Source organism: Chinchilla lanigera, unplaced genomic scaffold (assembly GCF_000276665.1).
Source record: "Chinchilla lanigera isolate Chin_1 unplaced genomic scaffold, ChiLan1.0 scaffold00063, whole genome shotgun sequence".
Lineage (NCBI taxonomy): Eukaryota > Metazoa > Chordata > Mammalia > Rodentia > Chinchillidae > Chinchilla > Chinchilla lanigera.
This window is the reverse complement of record NW_004955464.1, coordinates 13,402,125-13,424,104: the sequence shown is the minus strand read 5'-3', so window position 1 is coordinate 13,424,104 and position 21,980 is coordinate 13,402,125. Positions and strand designations below refer to the sequence as shown.

General features: G+C 55.5%; 4 protein-coding genes and 1 pseudogene across 18 annotated transcripts in view; 2 read left to right on the top strand and 3 right to left on the bottom strand.

Moving 5' to 3' along the window:
- Plk3 (polo-like kinase 3) lies at positions 1-4,543 on the top strand (the record flags this gene model as incomplete). 2 transcript variants are annotated; one of them, XM_013521628.1, is given in 15 exon segments in its annotated part: positions 1-46; positions 157-264; positions 346-462; positions 605-734; positions 811-898; positions 1,663-1,758; positions 1,851-2,049; positions 2,160-2,286; positions 2,482-2,573; positions 2,800-2,893; positions 3,028-3,111; positions 3,189-3,351; positions 3,496-3,625; positions 3,792-3,905; positions 4,014-4,543. In XM_013521628.1, coding segments are annotated over 15 exon segments (1,780 nt in total), but the record flags the coding sequence as incomplete, so codon positions are not given.
- Tctex1d4 (Tctex1 domain containing 4) lies at positions 4,459-6,370 on the bottom strand. 3 transcript variants are annotated; one of them, XM_005398726.2, is made up of 3 exons: positions 6,174-6,258; positions 5,682-5,754; positions 4,459-5,227 (listed from the first exon to the last, which is right to left on the bottom strand). In XM_005398726.2, exon 3 carries the CDS (start codon positions 5,214-5,216, stop codon positions 4,557-4,559), a length of 660 nt encoding a protein of 219 aa, XP_005398783.1. In that variant the 5' UTR covers positions 5,217-5,227; positions 5,682-5,754; positions 6,174-6,258; the 3' UTR covers positions 4,459-4,556. The 3 variants fall into 3 exon arrangements, with proteins under 3 accessions (XP_005398783.1, XP_005398784.1, XP_005398782.1); XM_005398727.2 differs by having other exon boundaries at positions 6,093-6,246; XM_005398725.2 differs by lacking the exon at positions 5,682-5,754 and having other exon boundaries at positions 6,174-6,370.
- Positions 6,371-7,180: 810 nt separating this feature from the next.
- Btbd19 (BTB (POZ) domain containing 19) overlaps positions 7,181-21,980 on the top strand; it is a 15,537-nt gene continuing 737 nt past the window's right edge. The window contains exons 1-8 of one of the 4 annotated variants that reach the window (XM_005398729.2): positions 7,190-7,499; positions 8,826-9,039; positions 9,148-9,201; positions 10,398-10,457; positions 11,092-11,160; positions 11,237-11,368; positions 11,477-11,602; positions 11,731-11,961. In XM_005398729.2, coding sequence (XP_005398786.1) covers positions 7,414-7,499; positions 8,826-9,039; positions 9,148-9,201; positions 10,398-10,457; positions 11,092-11,160; positions 11,237-11,368; positions 11,477-11,602; positions 11,731-11,865 — 876 coding nt within the window. In that variant the 5' untranslated portion in view covers positions 7,190-7,413 and the 3' untranslated portion in view covers positions 11,866-11,961. Of the gene's footprint in view, positions 7,500-8,825; positions 9,040-9,147; positions 9,202-10,397; positions 10,458-11,091; positions 11,161-11,197; positions 11,369-11,476; positions 12,941-21,980 lie in introns of those variants that run through there. The other 3 variants (XM_005398730.2, XM_005398728.2, XM_013521629.1) reach the window with 3 other exon arrangements.
- LOC102008830 lies at positions 18,385-19,094 on the bottom strand (annotated as a pseudogene).
- Ptch2 (patched 2) overlaps positions 20,114-21,980 on the bottom strand; it is a 16,148-nt gene continuing 14,281 nt past the window's right edge. For 3 of the 9 annotated variants that reach the window (XM_013521618.1, XM_013521619.1, XM_013521625.1), the window contains exons 20-22: positions 21,638-21,724; positions 21,226-21,543; positions 20,114-20,828 (exon numbers count right to left, since the gene is read on the bottom strand). In XM_013521618.1, coding sequence (XP_013377072.1) covers positions 20,562-20,828; positions 21,226-21,543; positions 21,638-21,724 — 672 coding nt within the window. In that variant the 3' untranslated portion in view covers positions 20,114-20,561. The remainder of the gene's footprint in view (positions 20,829-21,225; positions 21,544-21,637; positions 21,725-21,980) is intronic. The other 6 variants (XM_013521622.1, XM_005398741.2, XM_013521621.1 and 3 more) reach the window with 4 other exon arrangements.

Sequence of the window (21,980 nt, the reverse complement as noted above, 5' to 3'; positions counted from 1 at the left end):
CCCGCGCAGCGGCCGCACCTACTTCAAAGGCCGCTTGTTGGGCAAGGTGGGCCGGGCGGCGCTCGCGGGGTGCAGGGAGCCCCACCGGGCCGGGCGGGGCGCCGGGCCCCGGCTTGGGGACCTCGGGGGCGCTCGGCCTGATGCTCCTGCTCCTAGGGCGGGTTTGCCCGCTGCTACGAGGCCACCGACACTGAGAGCGGCAGCCCCTACGCGGTCAAAGTCGTCCCGCAGAGCCGAGTCTCCAAGCCGCACCAGCGCGAGAAGGTGGGTCCCGCGCCGCGGACGAGGGCGGGCGGGACGGCGGCGGGCAGGGCGCCTGGAGGGATGACCGGGCTCCCATTGCAGATCCTCAACGAGATCGAGCTGCACCGAGACCTACAGCACCGCCATATCGTCCGTTTTTCACACCACTTTGAGGATGCCGAGAACATATACATCTTCCTGGAGCTCTGCAGCCGAAAGGTGGGGATGAATTCCAGCAGGGAAGCGGGTAGGAGAGAAGGCGAGTCCTGAGACCCACGGCCGGGGCCGCCTTTCTCGGCCAGGACAGACGGAGGGGGCCTCGGGGAGGGCGAACGGGGGCTGAGGCGGTGGCTCTCCGCAGTCCCTGGCCCACATCTGGAAGGCCCGGCACACCCTGCTGGAACCCGAGGTGCGCTACTACCTGCGGCAGATCCTCTCCGGCCTCAAGTACTTGCACCAGCGGGGCATCTTGCACCGGGACCTCAAGCTGGGTGAGGCTTCTGGGTCAGTAGGGCGGGGCCAGGAGAAGGAGCGGGGAAGGAACCTGACGCCTCTGTCTCTGTCCAGGGAATTTCTTCATCACCGAGAACATGGAGCTGAAAGTGGGGGATTTTGGGCTGGCAGCTCGGCTAGAGCCCCTGGAGCAGAGGAAGAAGTGAGTGTTTGAGGGAGGAGGTGGTCGTGCACGATCTGTGTGACACAGATGGTGTGCGTGGCAGACGGTGAGTGTGTATGTGGGAGGCAAGGTGACCTCCTGACGTGTGCATGTGATAAACAAGGAAGGGGTGACGGGCTGTTTGTGTACGTGTGGAGGCGGCAGCCGGAATGGCTGGGACTGGTGGGGAAGGTGAAGGTCCTGCTAAATGTGTGACTGGGGAGGGAGTAACCCCGAGTCCCGGAGACAGAAGGGGAGTGCGGGTTCTTGGAGGTACAGACTGCCCCCGCGTGTGGGTGAGGGCAGGACATGGACCCTGGGGGTGTGTAAGAAGACCCTGCTGTGGTCCCTGTGACTGGGGGCGTATGACAGATAGGCGTGTGTGGCTGATCCGTGTTCGGGGGGATGTGACAGCTGGTGTTGGTGTGTGTATGGCACAGACCGAGGGAGGTGACAGCCTCATGGTTGTGTCTCACAGATGGGAGTGGGGGAGGGCCAGCCGTGGACCTTCTGTGACCCCTGAGGAGGGGCTAGGTTGGGGGTCAGCTCTCCCCTCCCCGTCCTTCAGAGCTGCTGAGCAGCTGCACCAGGCAGGTGGGCGGGGACTCGGCTCTCATCCCCAGCATCCATTGTCCCGGGACAAGCAGGAGCTCTCTGGCCTTTGGTGACAGGCAGCTGCTTTGTCTAGAGTCACAGTGGGGGCAGGAACGGGAGGGCTGCTGGGCTGAGTCTGCGCCCTCCCTCCCCTCTCCACCCTCCTTCAGGACCATCTGTGGCACCCCCAACTACGTGGCTCCAGAAGTGTTGCTGAGGCAGGGCCATGGCCCCGAGGCAGACGTGTGGTCGCTGGGCTGTGTCATGTGAGTGCCCGGCTCAGTGGCAGACAGGTTGTGGGTGTGGGGACGGGGCACTCCTGCCACTCTACTACCGAGCCTCTGTCCCTGGCCCGCAGGTACACGCTGCTGTGTGGGAGCCCCCCCTTTGAGACCGCAGACCTGAAGGAGACCTACCGCTGCATCAAGCAGGTTCACTACACGCTGCCCGCCAGCCTCTCACTGCCTGCCCGGCAGCTCCTGGCTGCCATCCTCCGGGCCTCCCCCCGAGACCGCCCCTCTATTGACCAGATCCTGCGCCACGACTTCTTTACTAAGGTCCGTGGCTCTCAGACATCTGGGTTCCGTCTGCATATTCCTAGGGGGTTAAGTGGGCAGGTGACAGGACCACTGGGGCCTTTTTTCTATTGACATGGCTCCCCTCCCAGGGCTACACCCCTGACCGGCTCCCTGTCAGCAGCTGTGTGACAGTCCCAGACCTGACACCCCCCAATCCGGCAAGGAGTCTGTTTGCCAAAGTTACTAAGAGTCTTTTTGGCAGGAAGAAGCGCAAGAGTGAGTGGGGCGTCAGTGGGCTGGGGGTGCAGAGTGGTAAAGCTGCCGTCATGTGCATCTTGGGGATGCGAGAGTGTGGGTGCCTGTGCGCTGGGAGAGCGTGTGTCATCCAGGCCCTCGGGAAGTCCCGTCTTCGTGTCATCCTTGCGGGAAACACGGCTGGCAGGACACTGAGGCCTGTGCTCCTACCCCCAGATAAGAGCCGTCCCGAGGAGAGGGAGGAGGTCTCCTGTTTGGTGAGCGGCCTCATGCGCACGTCCCTTGGCCATCGGGGCGCCAGGCCCGAGGTGAGATGCTCACGTGGCCACTCTGCCCTGACTCATGCCTGCCCCAGCAGCTGAGGGAAGCCCGGGATAAAAGGCTGATGAAGCATCCAGCCTCGTGGTGGCCTAATAGGCTGTGTCTCATTAGCCAGCTGGGGCTGACCTAGGGTGCCCTGGGAACCAGGGCAGGACTGGGCCGTGAACTCTCAAGGATTTGCCTATGTCACTCTGTTCCCACCTAATGCTCCAGGTGCCAGCAGCTCCTGGTCCAACCCCGGCGGGCCTGGTAGAGACAGTAGCTGAAGATAGCTCACCCCGGGGGACACTGGCCAGCAGTGGAGAAGGTAAGGAGCCAGGGAGTCTGAGAGCTGCCAGAGGTTGCCGGTCCAGGGACCAGAGGGAAGGAGTCGGTTGGCGCAGGGATGCAGGCTGTGTCCAGCAGGGCTAATGCCTAAATCTTGGGCGCTGTTCCCTTCAGGTTTTGAAGAGGGCCTGACAGTGGCCACAGTGGTGGAGTCGGCGCTCTGCGCTCTGAGAAACTGTGTGGCCTTCATGCCCCCAGGTAAGGCTGATGTCCGGTATGCATAACGGGGTTGGCCGGCCGGGAGCAGCTCCTCACCCGCTCCTCTCCTGTGGCAGCGGAACAGAACCCTGCCCCGCTGGCACAGCCGGAGCCTCTGGTGTGGGTGAGCAAGTGGGTTGACTACTCTAACAAGTTCGGCTTTGGGTACCAACTGTCCAGCCGCCGCGTAGCGGTGCTCTTCAATGACGGCACGCACATGGCCCTGGCAGCCAACAGAAAGTAAGTGCTGCTGGGGTTCCCTCGTGTCCAGGCATCTACCGAGCAGGGCTGCACCCTGGTGTGTTTCCTGGCTTAGGGACCTGGGTTGCTTGGGGTGGGGCCTTGGTGCAGGGCTCGCTTCGACCTCCCCCTCCCCCTTTGCAGGACGGTGCACTACAACCCCACCAGCACAAAGCACTTCTCCTTCTCTGTGGGTGCTGTGCCGCGGGCTCTGCAGCCTCAGCTGGGCATCCTGCGCTATTTCGCCTCCTACATGGAGCAGCACCTCATGAAGGTGCGTAGGCTGGGGTACGGCACACTGAGGACTAAACGGCTGCTCCCTCTGATTCTCCTTTGGGGGTGGAGTACAAAGGTACAGGTTGAATCTGTAAGGAAGGGAGACTTCCAGAGGGAGGGGCCTGGGTCCCTTCAGACCGGTAGCCTGCCCGCCCTGCTTCCAGGGTGGAGATCTGCCCAGTGTAGACGAGGTAGAGGCACCCGCGCCGCCCTTGCTGCTGCAGTGGGTCAAGACGGATCAGGCCCTTCTCATGCTGTTCAGTGACGGCACAGTCCAGGTAAGAGTGAATTCTGGAGTAGCGGGGAGGCCTGGGAGGCAGGGGCTGCTGGGAAGGAAACTGTGTCTGGGGCCTAGGCCCTGGTCAACATCACCCTCTTGTCCACAGGTGAACTTCTATGGGGACCACACCAAGCTGATCCTCAGCGGTTGGGAGCCCCTCCTTGTGACTTTCGTGGCCCGAAACCGCAGCGCTTGTACTTACCTCGCCTCGCATCTCCGGCAGCTAGGCTGCTCCCCAGACCTGCGACAGCGACTGCGCTATGCCCTGCGCCTGCTCCGGGACCGCAGTCCAGCCTAGGCCCCAGCCTGCAGAGTGGCCGTGTTCCAAGCCCTGGGGCCTAGGCCTGTGCCTGTTAAGGTTCCAGTCCTTGCTTTTGTGGCCCTCCCTGTCCCTTTGGTGCCTCGCTGGGGGCTCTGGGCTGAATCCCCCAAGGAATCAGGGACCAGCTTTACTGGAGTTGGGGGTCGCCTACCCTTGCTGTTTCTTACCCCCCTCTCTGAGATAAGCCTGAGCCTTAGCCCCCAGCTAGGGGGCATTATTTATGGACCACTTTTATTTATTGACAGACATTTATTTATTGGGATGTGAGCCCCAGGGGGGTTCTCCTCCTGGAAATAATAAACCATTTTGCAGAACTTGGAGGCCTCCTTACTCACAGTAGAGCCCGTGGACAGTGGCCACCACAAAGAGGGAGGCATTGGTGAAGGACGCAGAGGCCAGTCCATCGCAGGCCTCGTCCCAGAGCGCGCGGCTGACTACTCGCACGTCCTGGCCGGCGCGCGGCCCCAGCACCACGCTGCACACCAGCTTGTAGCACGGTGGGCTGCACTCGCGCAGGCGCACATGTACCTGCTCACACAGCTCCCTCACCAGCTTGCCGGCCTCGGAACCCGAGTAGCGTGCATTGTGCAACTCCGCCTCCAAGGCCGCTTCCAGGGCCCGCTGGGCACGCACAGCCTCCCAGCGCTGCCCAGGTGCAGGCTCCATCCTGTATGAGGGCGCCACCCGCCGCGCGGGTACCAGGGGCAACCCCGAGAAGCTGATCCGGGAAGCTAGAGGGGACCCTGGTCCCAGCGATGGCCGCCGACCGCCAGCCCCGAGGCCTGGCCCAGCCAGTGAGTTGCGGCGTGAGAAGGACACCGGGAGGCCCAGCACGGATCCACGGCGGGAGGCTGGGCCCAGGCCTGCTGGTCGGGCCTCATCGATGCTGGGCAGGCGGCTTCCAGCCCGTACTGGTGGTAGTTTGGTCCCCAGGTCTTTGGTGGTCTCCTCCTCCTGACGTCCAGGGGCCAGAACCCTGCCAGCCATGGACCTGCAGGCTGGAAAACCCACTCGGGATGGCATTCAATGGCCATCTTTCCATACCACTGACCCTGTTTTACACCCCCCGCCCCCTTTGAATTCAGGACCTTTGCACTGAGATAGAATCTCACTATGTATCTCAGACTGGACTCAAACTCACCATCCTCCTGTCTCAGCCTCCTGAGTGCTGAGATTACAGGCTGTCACTACACATTTTTTTTTTTTTTTTTGGAGAAAGCAGCTCACTGTTACCCAGGGTCCTTTAGGATTCCTGAGCTATGGTGGTTCTCCTGCCTCAGCCTCCTGAGCAACTGGGACTACAGGGACTGGTGACTATAGGCATGCGCCACCCCATGCAGCTATCCCTTATCCCCTATCCCAGTGGGCTCCTTTTAGAGCTCACAGTGATACAAACAGCCAGATGTAGCTCCCATACCCTAGGTTCACCACCCCTGCCCTATACCATCTTACCTGTTTTTGTAGTAAGTGGATCAAATTGGGGCTGCCTGGTTTCCTAGGTGCTTAGAGGACTGTTAGGGACAAGCTGGGGAGAGATGCTTCTGTCTGATCCTGAGTTCTACTTTCCCTTGGGCACCCCGGAGTTAGCTAGGTGAGCTCTAAATATCCCTAAGTACCCCTCCCTTTCCTCCCTTCCACCTGACTTAACCAGCAGAAAGGGGAGATGAACCTGACTTCTGGATCTTCCAACCCTTAACCAGGAGGAACAGACAGACTCAACTCCTCCCCCTACAAATCGCTGCAGCCCTGGGGCTGTGCAATCCAGGCACTGCCACCTCTGTCTTCTTCAGGCAGGGCACAAAAGATCCCACAGCAGGCTGAGGCTGGGGGCAGGGGACCTGTGGAGCTCTTTCGTGACTTCACCTCCTACAGACACACATCTGGGATCACCCCTCCTCTTCTTCTCCCCTCTGCTCCCGAAACTCCCGCAGGCGCCTGAGTCACCTGCAGCCTTTGGCCTCCAAGCGGCTCCACAGGTGTCTCCTGGCTGGCCTGACTGGTGGGGTGGGAGGGAAAGGCAGTGTTGTGCAGTTGCCATGGCTGCCGGGCAAGCACTCCTCCCTCCCAGGCTCCGTCTCCAGCCTGCCTGTGGTAGGACCTGGGAGTGTTATCTGAGCAGCCGCTGAGGGGGCAGCCCGAGCGATGGGGAGAGGTGGCACACAGGAGTGAGGTGTCAGGGGCATGTGGCATCCTACCCAGGGCTCGCTGTGAAACGCGGGACTGACCCCTTGTGAGTGAGTCACAGGGGCCTATGCTATGAGGAAACCTTGAAGGGGCGGAGGCGGCTGCTCAGGAATCCAGGATCAGGGCCCACAGGAAGGAGCGCGTCATGACTGTCTCCCCACCAGCCTCAACAAGGACAAACATTTCCGCTTCAGGCACAGAGCAAGGGTGGGGCTTGGATGACTTCCTCAGTTCAGGGCTGTGTTGGGGGAGGGGAGGCCGGCGGCTCAGCTGGGAGGACCGGGACCCAACACCACCCAGTGGCAAACCCAAGTCTGGTCTCCAGACCTTTGCTGACCCCAGGGCCTAGGGCTTGTGGCCAGCCGGCCACACCTCTCCTGCGCCTCAGGCCTAGGCTACCCCTTCCCCACAGCAGCTGCCAGAGCCTTTGCGCTTCTGTCAGAGCTGACACCTCACCTGACCCACATCTGGGAGGGATGAGACTGCAACACCATCTATGGGTTGGGGTTTTCCCAGGTGATGTGGGGTTCCCCATCCTAGCTAACCTGATCCTAACTTATGAGCCAGTTAGGGGGAAAGAGTGGGAAGCCAGGGGAATTAACTCTGGACCTGGCACAGACAGGAGCCACTGCTAGGCCCCTCTGACTCTGCTCAGGGCCCTTCCACAGTGAAATTCTCCCCTGGGCCTGTGGGGAGGTAGGCGGAGCCTCCTGAGGCCCAGCTCCAGTTTCCATGGAAACCCACAGGCTTCCCACCCCCTGGCTGCTTGAGCAAGCTCCAAGCCCCGGCCTCCTTCTCGGCTCTGTGTCGGCTGCTCCAGCCTCGGCCTCTCCTAGGTCCCGACTGTCTCATTCCTGAGGCTGTGGCCCCCTCAGCAGGCCTCTGATGTCTTCTAAAGGAACCTGGGCCTCTTTTTCCTTAAACGACAGCTTCTCAGCTCACAGGCCTCCCCGGCTCCTTGCCCTCCCTCGCAGGCCTCTCTAGTCCCCTCGCCCCGCCCATGGAGACCCCAGGACTGGTCGTGCATGGACAGGCTGCGTCCTTTTCCACAGCGCTCCGAAGCCTTGTCAACAACCCCCAATTCAGGTGAGGGAATGAGCCCCGTCCCGAGCGCGGATTTTCCCCAGCTGGCTCTGCCGGGCCCCAGGACTCTGAGGAGGCCTGGGCGAAGGGGTCAGGAATGAGGACTTGGCCGTCGTCCCTGATGAACTCGCTCTGTGGGAAGGTTAAGTGTAGAGAGTGTTACTGTTCGCTGAGTCCGTGACATTCTGAGAGTCAGAGGTGGCGGGCCGTGGGGGCTGGAGCCTGACAGGGCTGCGTGAGCTCAGGCAAGGCTCTTCCTTCTCTGGGTCACGGCTGACTCTTCACAGAGGAGAAAAGAGCCCTCAGTCCCTAGACCCCACGAGATGGGATATAATTTGACACCCTTCTATGGAGCATGCAGCTAGGTGTTGGGGCTCCCTTTTTTTTTCCCCCTCTGGTACGGGGAATCTAACTCATGACCTTGCGCTTGCCAGGCAGGCGCTGTGTGGCTGAGCTAAATCCCCAGCCCCTTGGGGCTCCCGATTAAAGAGGCAGAGGAGCACACGACCCTGTTCTGGGAACTGGAGATTCACAAGGGGAACAAAGCTCAAGGGATTGCCCAGACAGGAAGTAGTTCAACCGTGCTGCTTATTGCTTGCCCAAGATGCTGATCAGGAGAGCCTGAATGCAGCTTCCTGTCCCTATTGCTCAGATCTGGTCTCCTCTGCAAGGGCTGGTGACTCTCGCAACCCTGCTTTGTTGCGGGGGATGGCAATTGGGCTGGAATAGTGGGAAACCTTGGCCGTGGACGTGGAACTAGGAGCCACCAGGCGCATCCAGCCTTTTTTCCTATCTCTCACCCCTACCTTGTTCAGAGGCCCAGAGGCTGAGGCCGGAAGTGATCATGAAGATGGAAAATGTGGTCGGGCCTCATCACGGTGCCTCACTGCCATGTGTGTGTGCAATCAGTGTGCTCCCTGCACCCCACACCCCCACACCCTCTTGCCGTGAGGGCTGAAAAAAGCTGAGTTGGCAGCCAGTGGAGGAGGCACCAAGAAGAGCTTCCGTTCCCTTGTCTCGAGGCAGGGGAGGGCAGGAGAAGGGGACCAGTCTTGCTTGTGTCAGCCCTCAGTGACAGAGCACGGCTACCTCGAGACCTGAAGTGACGGGCAGGAAACCTGAGATTTAAAGATAGAAAGTCATTTGCCTGTTGTGCCCGAGTGTAGAGCTAGAACTAGAACTCAGAGCTGTGTGTCCCAGGTGACTTTCTGCTGGAAGGCCCCGGCTCTTACATTACACATAAGGAAAGTAAGGCCCAGAGTGGGCCAAGGCAAGGCCCAAGCTGTCCCCTGGACTCTTCTCCCCTGGCCCTGCCACTCTCTCCTACAGTGATGTTTGCTTTGTGGTTGGTCAAGAACGGCAGGAAGTATTTGCCCACCAGTGCTTGCTGGCCTGCAGATGCAACTTCTTCCAGCGACTTCTGGGCACGGAGCAGGGCTCTGGGGTGCCTAGACCCGTGGTGCTGAGCACGGTGCCAGCGGAAGCCTTCTTAGCAGTGCTGGAGTTCCTGTACACCAACAGTGTCAAGCTGCACCGCCACTCCGTGAGCACCCTGAGCAGGGGCTGGGGTGGTAGGGGCTGGGGTGAGAAGTCTGTCTGCTACACTGTGGGCCCAGAACCCCTTCTGCTTCCCCCACTGCCCACTCTGCAGGTGCTGGAGGTGCTGACGGCAGCTGTGGAATACGGGCTGGAGGAACTGCGAGAGGTGGGTTTTTATGCCAGGCCCCGTTTCACATGCCTGTAATCCCAGCACTCGGGAGGCTGAGGCAGGAGGATCGAAGGATTGTTGCAAGTTTGAGACCAGCCTGGGTTACAAAGTGAGCTCAAGGCCAGTCTGAACTTCAGTGAGACCCTGTCTCAAAAAAAGCCAAAAAAAAAAAAAAAAAAAAAAAAAAAAAAGAAAAAAGAAAAGAGACAAGGTCTGGCTATGTAGTTCAAGCTGGGCTTGGACTCACTATGTAGCTCAGGCTGGCCTCAAACTCGCAGACAGGCTCCGTTTCTCTTGTCTCTCAGTTCACACCCTGCCTCACACACTCTGACCTGCAGGGCACATGTCACACAGACGGAAGCATAGATCTTTCCCCGTGTGTCCAGGGCATGTTCATGTGCCTCTGCGTAAAGGATCTTTTTACATCCCCTGTGTGTGTACAGCAGGCACAGGAGTGGTGATAACGGGGCACAAGGACAAATCACCTTGATCCCTGAGCAGCAGTAATCCGGTGGCAGAGTGTGATAGGTGAGGGTAAAACAGGCTGAGGCCACGTAGGAAGAGTTCCTGGAGGAGGAAACGTTTGTGTTGGATTTGGCAGAAGGAAGACTGTCATAGGGGAGTGGGAAGATGTTATAGTCAGAGTAGCCAAAGGAGCTAGTGAGACATTTGTGTGGCTTGACTAGAAGTGAGAGAAGAGAGGGGGTGAGGTGACACAGGGGCGGGGGGAGGGCAGTGCCTGGTTCATGCAGGGTCTTTAAGAATCTAGACTTTTTTTGTGTGTGTCTTTTTGAGACAGGGTCTCACTATGTAGTTCAGGCTGGCCTTGAGCTCACTTTGTAGCCCAGGCTGGTCTTGAACTCACCACGATCCTCCGATCCTCCTGCCTCAGCCTCCCGAGTGCTGGGATTACAGGCGTGTACCACCACGCTGGGTAAGAATCTGGACTTTTGAGTCCCTGTAATCCCAGCGCTTGGTAGGCTGAGACAGGAGGATCACCAGGAGTTTGAGGCCAACCTAGACTACAGAGTGAGCCTAAGGCCAGCCTGAATTACAGAGTGAGACCCTGCCCCCCCCTCCCAATCTGGACTTCAAGCTTCACTGGGCAGTTCCCTATTATAACTCACTGCTCACTGCTTTTGGAGTGCAACTCAGGACACCTCTACGAAGCTCACACCCATTTCTGTTCCCAGCTGTGCCTGGAGTTTGTGGAGAAGGTGCTGGATGTGGAACTAGCTTGTGAAGCCCTGCAGGTGGGTGTTGCTGGACAGGCCTGGGAAGAGTCTGGCTTTCAGTGTGTAGTTCAGGGCTCCAGGTGTCAGAAGCCTGTCATATACTATGTCTGGCCTAGCCCGGCATGGAATTCAAGGCCAGCCTGAGCTGCGCGGCAATATCTTATCTCAAAACAAACAAAAAACCTCTAAAAACACCCAACCAAACCAAAAAACTTGTTGGGGCCAGAACAACTTGGAAACTTGAGAAGAAGGGGACTGCTCCAAGGATGTTCATGGGATAAATCTGGCGCCTGGATCTGTGAGATGTAGGGTACATCAGAGGGGTAAGGTGCAGGAGCAAGAGCTGAAGGTCGAAGTTCTTTGCTGGTCTTCAGTCAAGGCTGGAGAAGGGTACGGAACTGAAAAGCCAAACGTAGGCCCTGGGGTGGCGTTTGAAGTCTATGCTTGCTCTCCTTTAGTGTCTGCTCGCATGTGCATGTGTCAGCGGGGACTTTCACTGAGTTTAGTTTCCTGGGAGGCTGGAGGCGGCTGGAGGCCTCGGTCAGCCTCCCCAGTTAGGGCCACAGTAAGGTCAGGACTGCAGTGACAGTCCCGTGTGCAAGGGTGGGGGTCTCTCCACTGTCCAGCCTGACATCCCTCACTCTGCTCCCAGGTGGCTGTAACTTTCGGCCTAGGGCAGCTGCAGGAGAGGTGTATAGCGTTCATAGAAGCCCACAGCCAGGTACCGCTCTCCATCTACATACTCTTCACCCCTCCAGCCCATCCTGCTCCCCCCTGAGCCACTCTCCGACCCGCAGGAGGCGCTCCGGACCCGCAGCTTCCTGGAGTTGTCGGCCGCGGCGCTGCTGCCCCTGCTGCAGAGCGATAAGCTCTGCGTGGACGAGGCTGAGCTGGTCCGGGCTGCCCGGAGCTGGGCGCGCGTGGGAGCGGTGAGCGGGGGCGGGAGGAGCGCGGGCCACTGACGGCGGCGCCGGCCGCAGGGACCCGGAGAGCCGGCGGCGGGGCAGGCGCTCCGGGCTCAGGGCTGGCGTTCGCAGGCCGTGCTGGAGCGGCCGGTGGCCGAGGTGGCGGCCCCGGTGGTGCGAGAGCTAAGACTGGCCTTACTGGCCCCGGCGGAACTCAGCGCCCTGGAGGAGCAGAACCGGCGGGAGCCGCTCATCCCGGTGAGGACGCGGGAACCAGGCTCAGCTGCTGGCAGCGCGGCGGAGGGAGCTGGGGCGGGCGCGGTGCGGCTCAGGCTCTCCGGGGAAAGGGTCGCTGCCAGACGGAGCCGAGCAGCCTTTTCTTCCAGGTGGAGCAGATCGTGGAGGCGTGGAGATGCCACGCCCTGCGTAGAGGAAACCCAGCCCAGGGCGCCCCGTGCCGCCGCCGGAGGGGCACCCTGCCCCGGGAGCACCACCGCTTTCTGGGCCTGCCCTTCAAATGACGCCCTGCCGCGACTGCGGGCAGTTCTGGGGCGGTCCACGCCGCAGCTCCCGGCATGCTCTGCGCTCGGCGCTCGCTTCCGCTCCCGGCATGCTTGGCGAGGCCCGCGCCGGAAGAGCCGTTCTGTGCGGAGCGCTGAGCCCGGTGCCTGGGCGAGGGCTGGAGGGCGGGCCTCGTGGCGAGGGCGAGACCCGAAGGCGAGGCTTCCTTCGCCCCACGCCCTTTCTCTTAACCGGTCTGCTCTCCTGACTCCCACGGATCTGTTCAGTTCAGCCTCCCCTGTGGACCTGCTTCTTAGAGCTCTCTGCCCTACGACGCAGCACAGTGCTAAATCGGGTTCCCCATCTTTCCGCAGCTCTGCTCCCATCAGGCCTGTCATTTGCGTGGGTGCCCACGCCGAACACTTGGATCTCATCCTTGCCTTACCCTTCGCACACCTGCCTCAGGTCGCCTTCTAGGAGACCCTCGCTCTTAGTCTTCTTCAGCCCGTCCTGCTCAGTCATACCTGACTGGTCTTCCTGCCTTCACTCTAGCGCCCCCTCCCGTTATTTCCCACACTGTAGCCGGCGCAGCCCTTATCTCAGCCTTCCTCCCTAAATCCTTTTATCATCTCATTGCCCGGGAGGACGGAGTCCACTTCGCTTTGGTGCGCTCCGAACTACTGTGGTCCTAAACATTTAGCAACTCTTTTCTCAACCTTGCCTTTGCGGAAATTCATTTCTTTGAGACATACCAGTCCTAGTTCCGGATTTACTGTATTGAAAAAACATTTTTTTTGAGACAGTATCTCGCTGTGGAGCCCATGCTGGCCTTGAACTCGCGGTGCTCCTCCTGCCTCAGCCTCTCAAATGCTAGGATTACAGGTGTACTCCACCACACCAGGTTTGGAGACGTCTCTTACCCCCTCTTTTTTTTCTTGTCCCTTCTTTAATGCATCGTCATACGTCTTGTCTTGCAGTGAACTTGGATCTCCAGGAGAAAGATCCCTGGGACCTGGGGCAATGTTTTGTTTCATTTGTTTCTCAGTCCCTGTCACATAGTCTGTTTATTTTTATTTTTTTATTTTTTGGGATTTTTGAGACAGGGTCTTGACATGTGGTTCAGACTGGCCTTTGAATTCACTGTGTAATCCAGGCTGGCCTCAAACTTGTGGTGATCCTCTTGCCTCAGCCTCTCAAGCGCGGGATCGCAAATGTGGGCCACCACAGTAGGCTCACACATAATCCATTTTGTAAAGGTTAGGTGAATGACTTATTTTCCCATTTAAATGTCACTTTATTCTGTAGAGTTTTTGTTTTACTTTTTTAAAAATGTACTTGAAAAGCTTTTATTTTTAACTTTTCTTGGCCAGTGGTTATCCTTATGTTCAGATTATTAAAAACTCATGTAAAAATATGCAAAACAAAATGAAGTAGATGTCTCTCTCTCTCTTTTTTTGGTCTTTTTGAGACAGGGTCTTGCTATGCAGTTCAGGCTGGTCTTAAGTTCACTTTGTAGCCTCGGTTCTTCTCAAACTCACAACGATCCTCCTGCCTCAGTCTCCCAAGTGCTGGGATTACAGGTGTGCATCACCACCCCCAGCCTAGATGTCTTCTTATAGACAAAATGGGTAAAACTTTGGCTTCTTTATTGCTATAAAGTGATTTGACCCTAAAAACAATAGTTCGCTGGTACACAGACCAAATTTTTCTTCTAGCTCTCCAGTGTTCATGAAGCATCAACTTCCATGGGAGATGGTTTCACAGAAAATCACCTGAACTTAACTAATCAATGTACTGATTTAAAAAATTGCCTGTGACTGAGAGCATTATCCTGTTTGTTAGGCACCTAATTATATTTAAAAAGTTGAGCAGGGCTGCGGGTTTAGGTCAGTGGCACAGCGCCTGCCTGGCAAGTGCAAGGTCGTGAGTTCGATTTCTGGTACTGGAAGAAAAACAAAAAAACAAAAAAAGAAAAAAGCAACTCAAAACAAGATGATGCCCCTATAGTGGCTTAATAAAATGAGACAACTGAAATGATTTTAGGGCTCCAGGAAGGTCCAACTCTCTTACAGAATTCGAGATTCTCTGGGTTTAGACAAAGACTTTTCTGGGCAGCCCTTGTTTATTAGGTTTTCAAACAAAGGAGGGAGGGAAATACTGAAGAAACGCAGGAATCTGTTTTTTTTGTTTTTGTTTTTGTTTTGTTTTTTACGGTACTGGGAGTCGAACTCACAAAGTTGCGCTTGCCAGGCAGGCGCTGTGCCGCTGAGCTAAATCCCCAGCTCCAAGGGAGGGATCTGAGCAGGACCTTAGGAGAATTTTCCCAAAGAGTAAATTATGTCAATCAGGAGAACTACTCATCTTTAGGTTGGTATTTATTGTAGGAGCATGGAACCTGTAGCTGCAGTCTCCTTGTAGTTAATTGGGGTTGGAGTCAAACGTCCTCAGCTGTGGTCCTGTCTTGTCCTTTGAGGCGTCACAGCTTCACAGGCCTCAGCAGTGACCAGTGACTCACAGGTTCACTTACTATGAGTCTGATGCCCAACTCCAGACAAGGTGCCTAAGCTTTGGACAGCTCACAAGTAAACATGGAAAGCTGATTGGTTAATATTAAGTCCTGCTCAGAGCTGCTTCATAGTGGTCTCTGTCAGTTCCCAAACTGGGGTCCTGGGGCTGCTCAAGGCTGGTTCCTGCAAGTTCACCTCGGCACCCGTCACCCACCTGGCCCACGGGCCTGCTGTGATCTGCTCTACCAGTGCACTTGGACAGGGCGGGGTCCTGGCTCTGAGGGAGTTGATAGGAGTCTTCCCCCTCTTTCTGGACCGGGCAGCCTTCTCAGTCAGGCCACCTCCTTGCATGGACACCCACCTGCACTTGCCGCACTCCAGCTAGAGGAAATACCACACGCCCCAAACCAAGAAGAACTGAGCCAGGCTCTGTGCTCCCATCTCCCAGGAAACCAGGTGCTTTGCAGACTCCAGAGGGTCTTTCAAATGTAGCCTCTTGGTCCTTGGCCCTTGGCCACCTTCTGGATCCTGCCCTCATCCACAGTGAAGGACCAGACCTGGGAGTCTCTGGGAGCCTCCTTGGTGCCACCTTGAAGCCATACAAACAGGTCACATCCTGAGCTCAGAGGCCTGTGGGGCCCCACTGAGGTACTGATGGTGTATTACTGGCAATGTGTGTCCTTGGGGTCCAGGAGGGGCCTTTGGAGGCTGCCTGAGCCCATCCTCCACCCCCCATCCCCATCCCCATGCCCCATCCCCCACCCCACCCCACCCCACCCGGCTCTCCCCTGTCAGAAAGCTGTGCGGCTCTTGGAGGCGGCTACACATAGAGAGAACCAGGATACATACATTCATTTATTTATTTTATTTGTCTTTTTTTTTTTGGTACCAAGAATTGCACTCAGGACCTTGTGCTTGCCAGGCAGGTGCTTGTGCCACTGAGCTATATCCCTGGCCCCTTATTTGTCCTTTTTTTTTTGTCTTTTTGAGACGATCTCGCTATGCAGTTCAGGCTGGTCTTGAGCTCACTTTGTCGTCCAGCAGGCTGGTCTCGAATTCGCAATGATCCTCCTGCCTCAGCCTCCCAAGTGCTGGGATTACAGGCGTGTGTCACCTCGCCCAGCCTATTTGTCTTTTTGAGACGGTCTCAGCATGCAGTTCAGGCTGGCCTTGAGCTCACTTTGTAGGCCAGGCTGGTCTCGAACTTGTAATGATCCTCCTGCCTTAGTCTCCTGAGTGCTGGGATTACAGGCGTGCACCACCATGCCTGGCAGAATACTTGTATTTAAATCTCACCTTCATCACTTACCACCTTTGTGATTTGTCTGAGACTATTCCATCACTCTATGCCTCAGTTTCATTATTTTGTGGTACCAAGAATTGAACCCTCAGCCTTTCCTATGTTAGGCAAGTGCTCTACCACTGATCTGTATCCCAACCCAATTTCATTATTTGTAAAGTGCAGATGATAACAGAACCTATTTAGTCTGGTGTCCCAGCAGTCTGGGAGGCTGAGCTAGGAAAATCACAAGTCTGAGACTAGGTGCCTGGCAAACAAGCAATTTAATGAGACCCTGTCAAAAAAAAATTTCTTTGAGCTGGCGTGATGGTGCACATCTATAAATCGTAGCACTTGGGAGGCTGAGGTAGAACGATCAATGTAAGTTGGAGACCAGCCTGGACTACACAGAGAGCCCTTGCTTCCAAAAAGAAAAAAAAAAAGTATACCACTTACTTAAGACTACGAAACTATCTAATTTTGTGAAAACGGTTGGAGGTCAGCCTGCGCTACATAACGGAGTAGAGAAAGACCCTGTTTCATACAACCCCCGCCCCTAAAAAAATACGTTTCTGCATTTTCGTGGAAGTATTAATTTAACATTATGTAGTGCATCAGAGAACATAACCCAGTAAGCTTTATAAAGTTAACGGCGCTAAGAACCAATATACTAGGTAGAATCTCATCACTCTTATCAGACTAAGCAGTATTAGCTTACCAATACCAACGTTGCATCTACGGTAGTGAAAAACCTTACTGAAATCCGACGTTTAAAGTATTTAGAAACTACTCAACAACAATTGTTGCACCTCTCTGAAAGCACTTTAAACACCATAAAGATCTATCTTTGTCACAATTAAAGATAGTCTCGTTAAAAAACGAGACCTCAAAAAATTGGGTAACAACTCAGAATTGTTCCTCTCCACGGAAATCTTTAGTAAAAGGCGAAAGATTTATACGATCTGAAGAGAAACCAGAGTATGAAAATTATGTGCCACTGCTGACTCCCAGAGAGAGGGTACTCTTATCACGATTATGGTTGTTCAATGCCTGGCCACACAAGCTACCTGGCTACACATCACGTGAGCATGTGTTTCCTACCTGCACCCCACGACTGTAGAGCAACACCCGTGGGGAGAGATCTCAGGCAGTGCGAGTGCTCTTTCTCGCGGTGCACCATGGGTATGTAAATTAGAGCGGCAGGCATTGCATTGCAGAGCCCAGCCGCGGGGCGTCGCTCTCCCCTGGCCCTGCGCGCTGTGCGCAGGAGTTGTGCGAGCTTCCCAGGGGCCTGTGCCCGGCGTCTCCTCTTACCCGGCCTGGGAGTGGTAAATTAGCAGTTCCAAGTGGTGAGGGTTCTCCTGTCCTCTCCTTGTCGGCGTTGAGGGAGGCAGAAGCTAAAATGGCCAGGCGCAGGTGCTAAGGGGCAGTGGGACCGCGCAGGAGGACAGCGTATCTCCACCTCATGGGGAAGATAGCACACAAGCCGGTTGGAAACACCCAAGCGCTTATGCCGCTGAGCTGTATCCCCGGCCCTGTGTGTGTCGTTTTGAGACAGGGTCTCGTTATTCAGTTCATGCTGGCCTTGAGCTCATTTTGTAGCCCAGGCTGGTCTCGAACTCGCAATGATTCTCCTGTCCCAGCCTCCCAAGTGCTGGGGTTACAGGCCTGAGGCACTATGCCTGGCAACTATCTGTACATTTTTAAAGAAGTGACTATTCATTTCAGTTGCCCACTTTTTGATTGGGTCTTTTATTTTGAAGGATCTAATTTTTTAATTTATATATTCTAGATAGTATTCCTCTGTGTAAAGAATAGCTGGCAGAATTTTTTTTATCATTGTGTCGGTTGTCTTTTCACTCCATTGGTTGTTTCTTTTGCTGCGTTGAGGCTTTTTAATTTGTTATGATCTCATTTGCTTATTCTTGGTATTATTTTCTGTGTAACTGTGCTTGTTGACAAAGTCCTACCTATACCTATGACTTCATGCGTTTTACCTCTTTTATCTTCTATCACATTGTTTCTGTTTTAACACTTAGATCCATTCTGATTTTAGTTTAGTCCATTTAGTTCATCTTTTTTTTTTGACACAGGGTCTTGTTATGTCGTTCAGGCCGGCCTTGAATTCACTGTGTATCCTAAGCTAGCCTTGGCGATCTTCCTGCCTCAGCCTCCCGAGAGATGGAAATATAGGTGTGCACCACCATACTCAGGTCTACACTGTTTTAAACCAGACTTTGTTTTTTTGAGTACTGGGGATAGAATTCAGGTCTTTGCATTAAGATACTAACCCCCCACTTGCTTTTTATTTTGAGACAGTCTCTCTCCCTTTTTTTTTTTTTGGCTTTTTTTCCCGTACCGGGAATCAAACTCATGACCTCGCACTTGCCAGGCAGACACTGTGCCGCTGAGCTAAATCCCCAGCCCCTGAGACAGTCTCATTAAGTTTATAAATTGTTCAGGTAGGGCTCAAATTTGTGATTGTCCTGCCTCAACCTCCCAGAGTGCTGGGATTATAGGCATGTGCCACCACACCTGACTTTTTTCTTCTTCGAATGTGAAATAAATCATTATGTACTGAAAACATGTACTAATTTTTTTTGACAAGGTCTCACTATGCAGTCTAGGCTGGCTTTGAACTCACAATGTAGCCCAGGCCAGCCTTGAACTCACAGTGAACCTCCTGCCTCAGCCTCCTCAGTGCTGGGATAACAGGCGTGTACCACCAGGCCTGGCAAAAACAAAACAAAACAAACTTTAAAAGCTTTTCATCTTTAATGAAATGACTTTGGAAATGACACCAACACAACAGTTTTCAGAGTCACAGTAAGCTACACAGAATTATATCCATAATTACTATGAGTGCCAACATTTCAAGCAGTAATTTCTGTTACATGACAAACAAGATCAAGAAATCATCAAACAAAAGAGACCCATAGCTTCAGACAAGGCAAATCCCAGGATAGCATATGAGAACAGCTGCTGCTTCAGCAAAGGGTTTCTGGCATAGCCATGATAAGACTGCCAAAGACTGTCCCGGTACCAGCACCAGGACCAGCCGCTCCTACTGTTGCAGCACCTGCACCAATAAGTTGGGCAGCAGTGCCAGTGTCTCTGCTGATAGCACTGGTTTGAAACTCCCTTCATATTAGCTGACACACAGCATTCTGGGCCCCATTAAATACTGTAGAGTTCTCTCCAGTCCTAGACTCTGGCCGAGGTAACACTGATGCAGAAATGGTCTGTATGCTGCTCAGACCCAGCTCGGATCACAGCAGGGGTGCAGGTGAGCTTGGTGCAGGCGAACATTTTAGTCTTTGGAGGGGCGCAGCTGGAGGATGTGGGTGACCAGCGATGTGAGCTCCTCTCCTGCTTGCTTCCTCTTTCTTGGAGGTGGTGGTGGTGCAGAGGTTGGAGTGGAGCTCAAAAAAAATTTTTTTTGTCTTTTTGAGACAGGGTCTCGCTATGCAGTTTAGGCTGGCCTTGAGCTCACTTTGTAGTCCAGGCTGGTCTCGAACTCGCAACGATCCTCCTGCCTCAGCCTCCCAGAGTGCTGGGATTACAGGTGTGCGCCACCACACCCGGCTCTTCAAAAAATGTTCTTAAAAATGTGGACTACCCCATGCATTTGCCTGTCATCCTTGCGCAGGGACCCTGCTAACTTCTCTGTATCATTTCAATCTTAGTATAAGCATTTAATCCAGATCCTGTTACCAAGTATATGACAAAAACTTAGAATGTAGGATCTTTACCACACAGGACTACAGAAGTCCCAGGACCTCTGGCCCCAACACCCCATGAGCCACCCCCAATTTCTAATCCTATTGTCGTTCAGATCTAGAATGGCCCCCCCCAGATCTCATTTTTAGAGGCAGGACTTTTGGGAGGTGACTGGGTCATGGGGGTGCGGTACTCAGCAGTGGACTCATTCACTGAGGACCTCACAGCTATGTGCAGCAGGGCCCACTTGGAAGAGGGGAGTCCTGGGGGGTGCTGTTAGAAGGTTATCACTTCCCCAGTGCTTCCCTTCTTTCTTTGCTTTCATTTATTTATTTCTTGGTTGTGGGTTTTTTGTTTTTTTTTTTTTTTGGTACTGGGAATCAAACTCAGGATCTTGCGCTTGCTAGCCACTGAACGATAACCTCAGTGTATTTTTTGGTTTCGAGACAAGGTCTCATACATAGCCATGCTGGCCTCAAACTGGCAGCGATCCTCCTGCCTCAGCCTCCTGGGTGTTGGGATTACAGGCGTGGGCCATCGCGGCTGGCCTTTCTCTGCTTCTTGGAGTCTGCTATGAAGAGCAGGAACAGCTTTCTTCCACCTTGCTGTTCCTGCCTTGGAGCCAGCCAACAACTGACTGAACTCCCTGAACCCTGAACTAAATCAAACCTCTCCTCCTGTGTTGGGTATTGTGTCTCAGCAATGGGAAAACTAGTATTTATTTAGACTCCCAACACTGCCCAAAAGAAAACCACAGTCATCTGAGTTCATATAGAATATATTTCATTCTTTAAAAAATAAAACTTTCAGCAGAGCTAACATCTATGTATCCTACAAAAATAAACATCTTCATATAAATAACTTATGGGAGGTGGACAGGGCTATACAGCCCACCTCGGAGTCTCCACGCAGTGAGAGGCCAGCACTGGGCCAGGGTGCTTGAGGGCCCGAAGGCCTAGACTCCTGTGGGCAGCACCACGGACGGGACCTGGCTGCACTGCGGCCCGAGGTGCCGGCTTGCATCCCCGCCTGAGTGCAGACATGGGTCCCAGTGCGGCAGGCTGCTCTGCACGGTCGGGGGTCTGCAGGGGCTGCGTCGGGATGCAGACAGCAGCAGCAGGGCCCGCCGGGGGCGCCCTGCACTGCGCACCCCACCCTGCTTTCCAGTGATGTCTCGCGCCCAAGCAGGGCCTCCATTTCCGCGGCTCCTTTACTCAGCGGCTGGACACGATGCCCTAGCGCTGGGGCTGCCAGAGGTGTCGGCAGTGGGGGTGGCAACAGAGGACCACGTGGGCTCGTCAGAGGCTGGGTGGACGTAGGCACCCGGGAGTGGGGGTGGGCGGAAGGCCACGGTCATGGAGGCGGTCACTCTGGCAAAGGCCTGGGGCAGGCTGGGAGACGACTCCCACCTGAGCCCGCTGTCCTGTGCAGCTGCAGGGCTCGGCACTCGCGGGCTCTCCTTGTACATCTGTACCACCTGGGGGAGACGCCAGGGCTGTGAGCATGGGGTGACAGGACGGCAGCGCCAGTCAGCGCCTCCCTGGTGTACCACGTCGTTGGTAAGCGCGGGGTCTTGTGGGCCCCAGCAGGCTGACGGCTCACAGTGAGAGGATGTGAAGGCTGGGGCCAGCCCTGCACCTTGCTCTGGATCCTAAAAGGCTAAGGCAGGTCCCAAGGCCAGCGAGGCCAAGGGGCAGGAACGTGGTATCGGGAGGAGCAGGCTGCCGGTTTCAGCTGGCGGCTGCCGGTTTCAGCTGGCGGCAGCTGTTGAGCAGGACTTCGAGAACTGAGCTTGTTGGCCATGGAGGGCATCTCATATGGCTCAGTCCCTTCCCTTGCCCGTCCCCACCCTGTCCCTCGGGCTGGGAGCGAACCTCTGGCGGGGGCCCCAGGAGGGACAGCAGCACAGGCAGCAGCACGAGTCCATGCAGCAGGCCCAAGAGGGTGAGTGCCGTCAGCACCAGGAAGAAGTACCTGTCGGGAAGGGCATCAGCGGGCGTGGATACAGCATGGCAGACCCTGCCTCCTCCTCCTACGAGGGCCCCATACCTCACGATGAAGTCAAAGTTGGAACCAGCAAGCATGAGCAGACCCAGCAGCGTGGACACTGCTCCATCGGTCACAGGGGCGAATGTGTGCTCCAGGGCCTGGGCAGCCCGAAGGTTCCGGCTACCCTGGGAGGTCAGGAAGCCCTGGGGGGACAGAGTGGTTCTGGAGCTCCTCATCTGCCAACCAGGGCCAGCTCACCCATGTCCTCCGCTGCTCCTTCTCTGTCCTAGGGCTCACCCGTGCCTGGTCTCGGAAGGCCAGGTGAACCAGACATGTCTGGTGACACAGGGAGATGTCCAGAATGGGCGGGGGGAGGTCCACAGCCTGTCACGTGGGTTTTGTAAATAAAATTTTGTTGAAATATCACCACACTCACCACACTAAGGTATGTGCTGTTTTAGGGACTGAACTCAGGGGCAATCACCAAACTACAGCTCCATCCCTTTTCACAATTTTGTGACAGGATCTTGTTAAACTGCCCAGGTTACCCTTGAACTTGTGATCTTCTAGTCTCCAGTCCCCCAAACAGCTGGGATCACAGGTGTGCACCATTGTGCCCCACTGCTTTTTTTTTTTTTTT

Bases quoted from the DNA above. Each gene is read 5' to 3' on its own strand.
- Tctex1d4 (XM_005398725.2), bottom strand. From the start codon at position 6,267: ATGGCAACTGCACAACACTGCCTTTCCCTCCCACCCCACCAGTCAGGC. The intron at 5,228-6,173 runs GTGACTCAGGCG...TGGGTTTTCCAG, and splicing joins TTGGAGGCCAAAGGCTGCAG to CCTGCAGGTCCATGGCTGGC.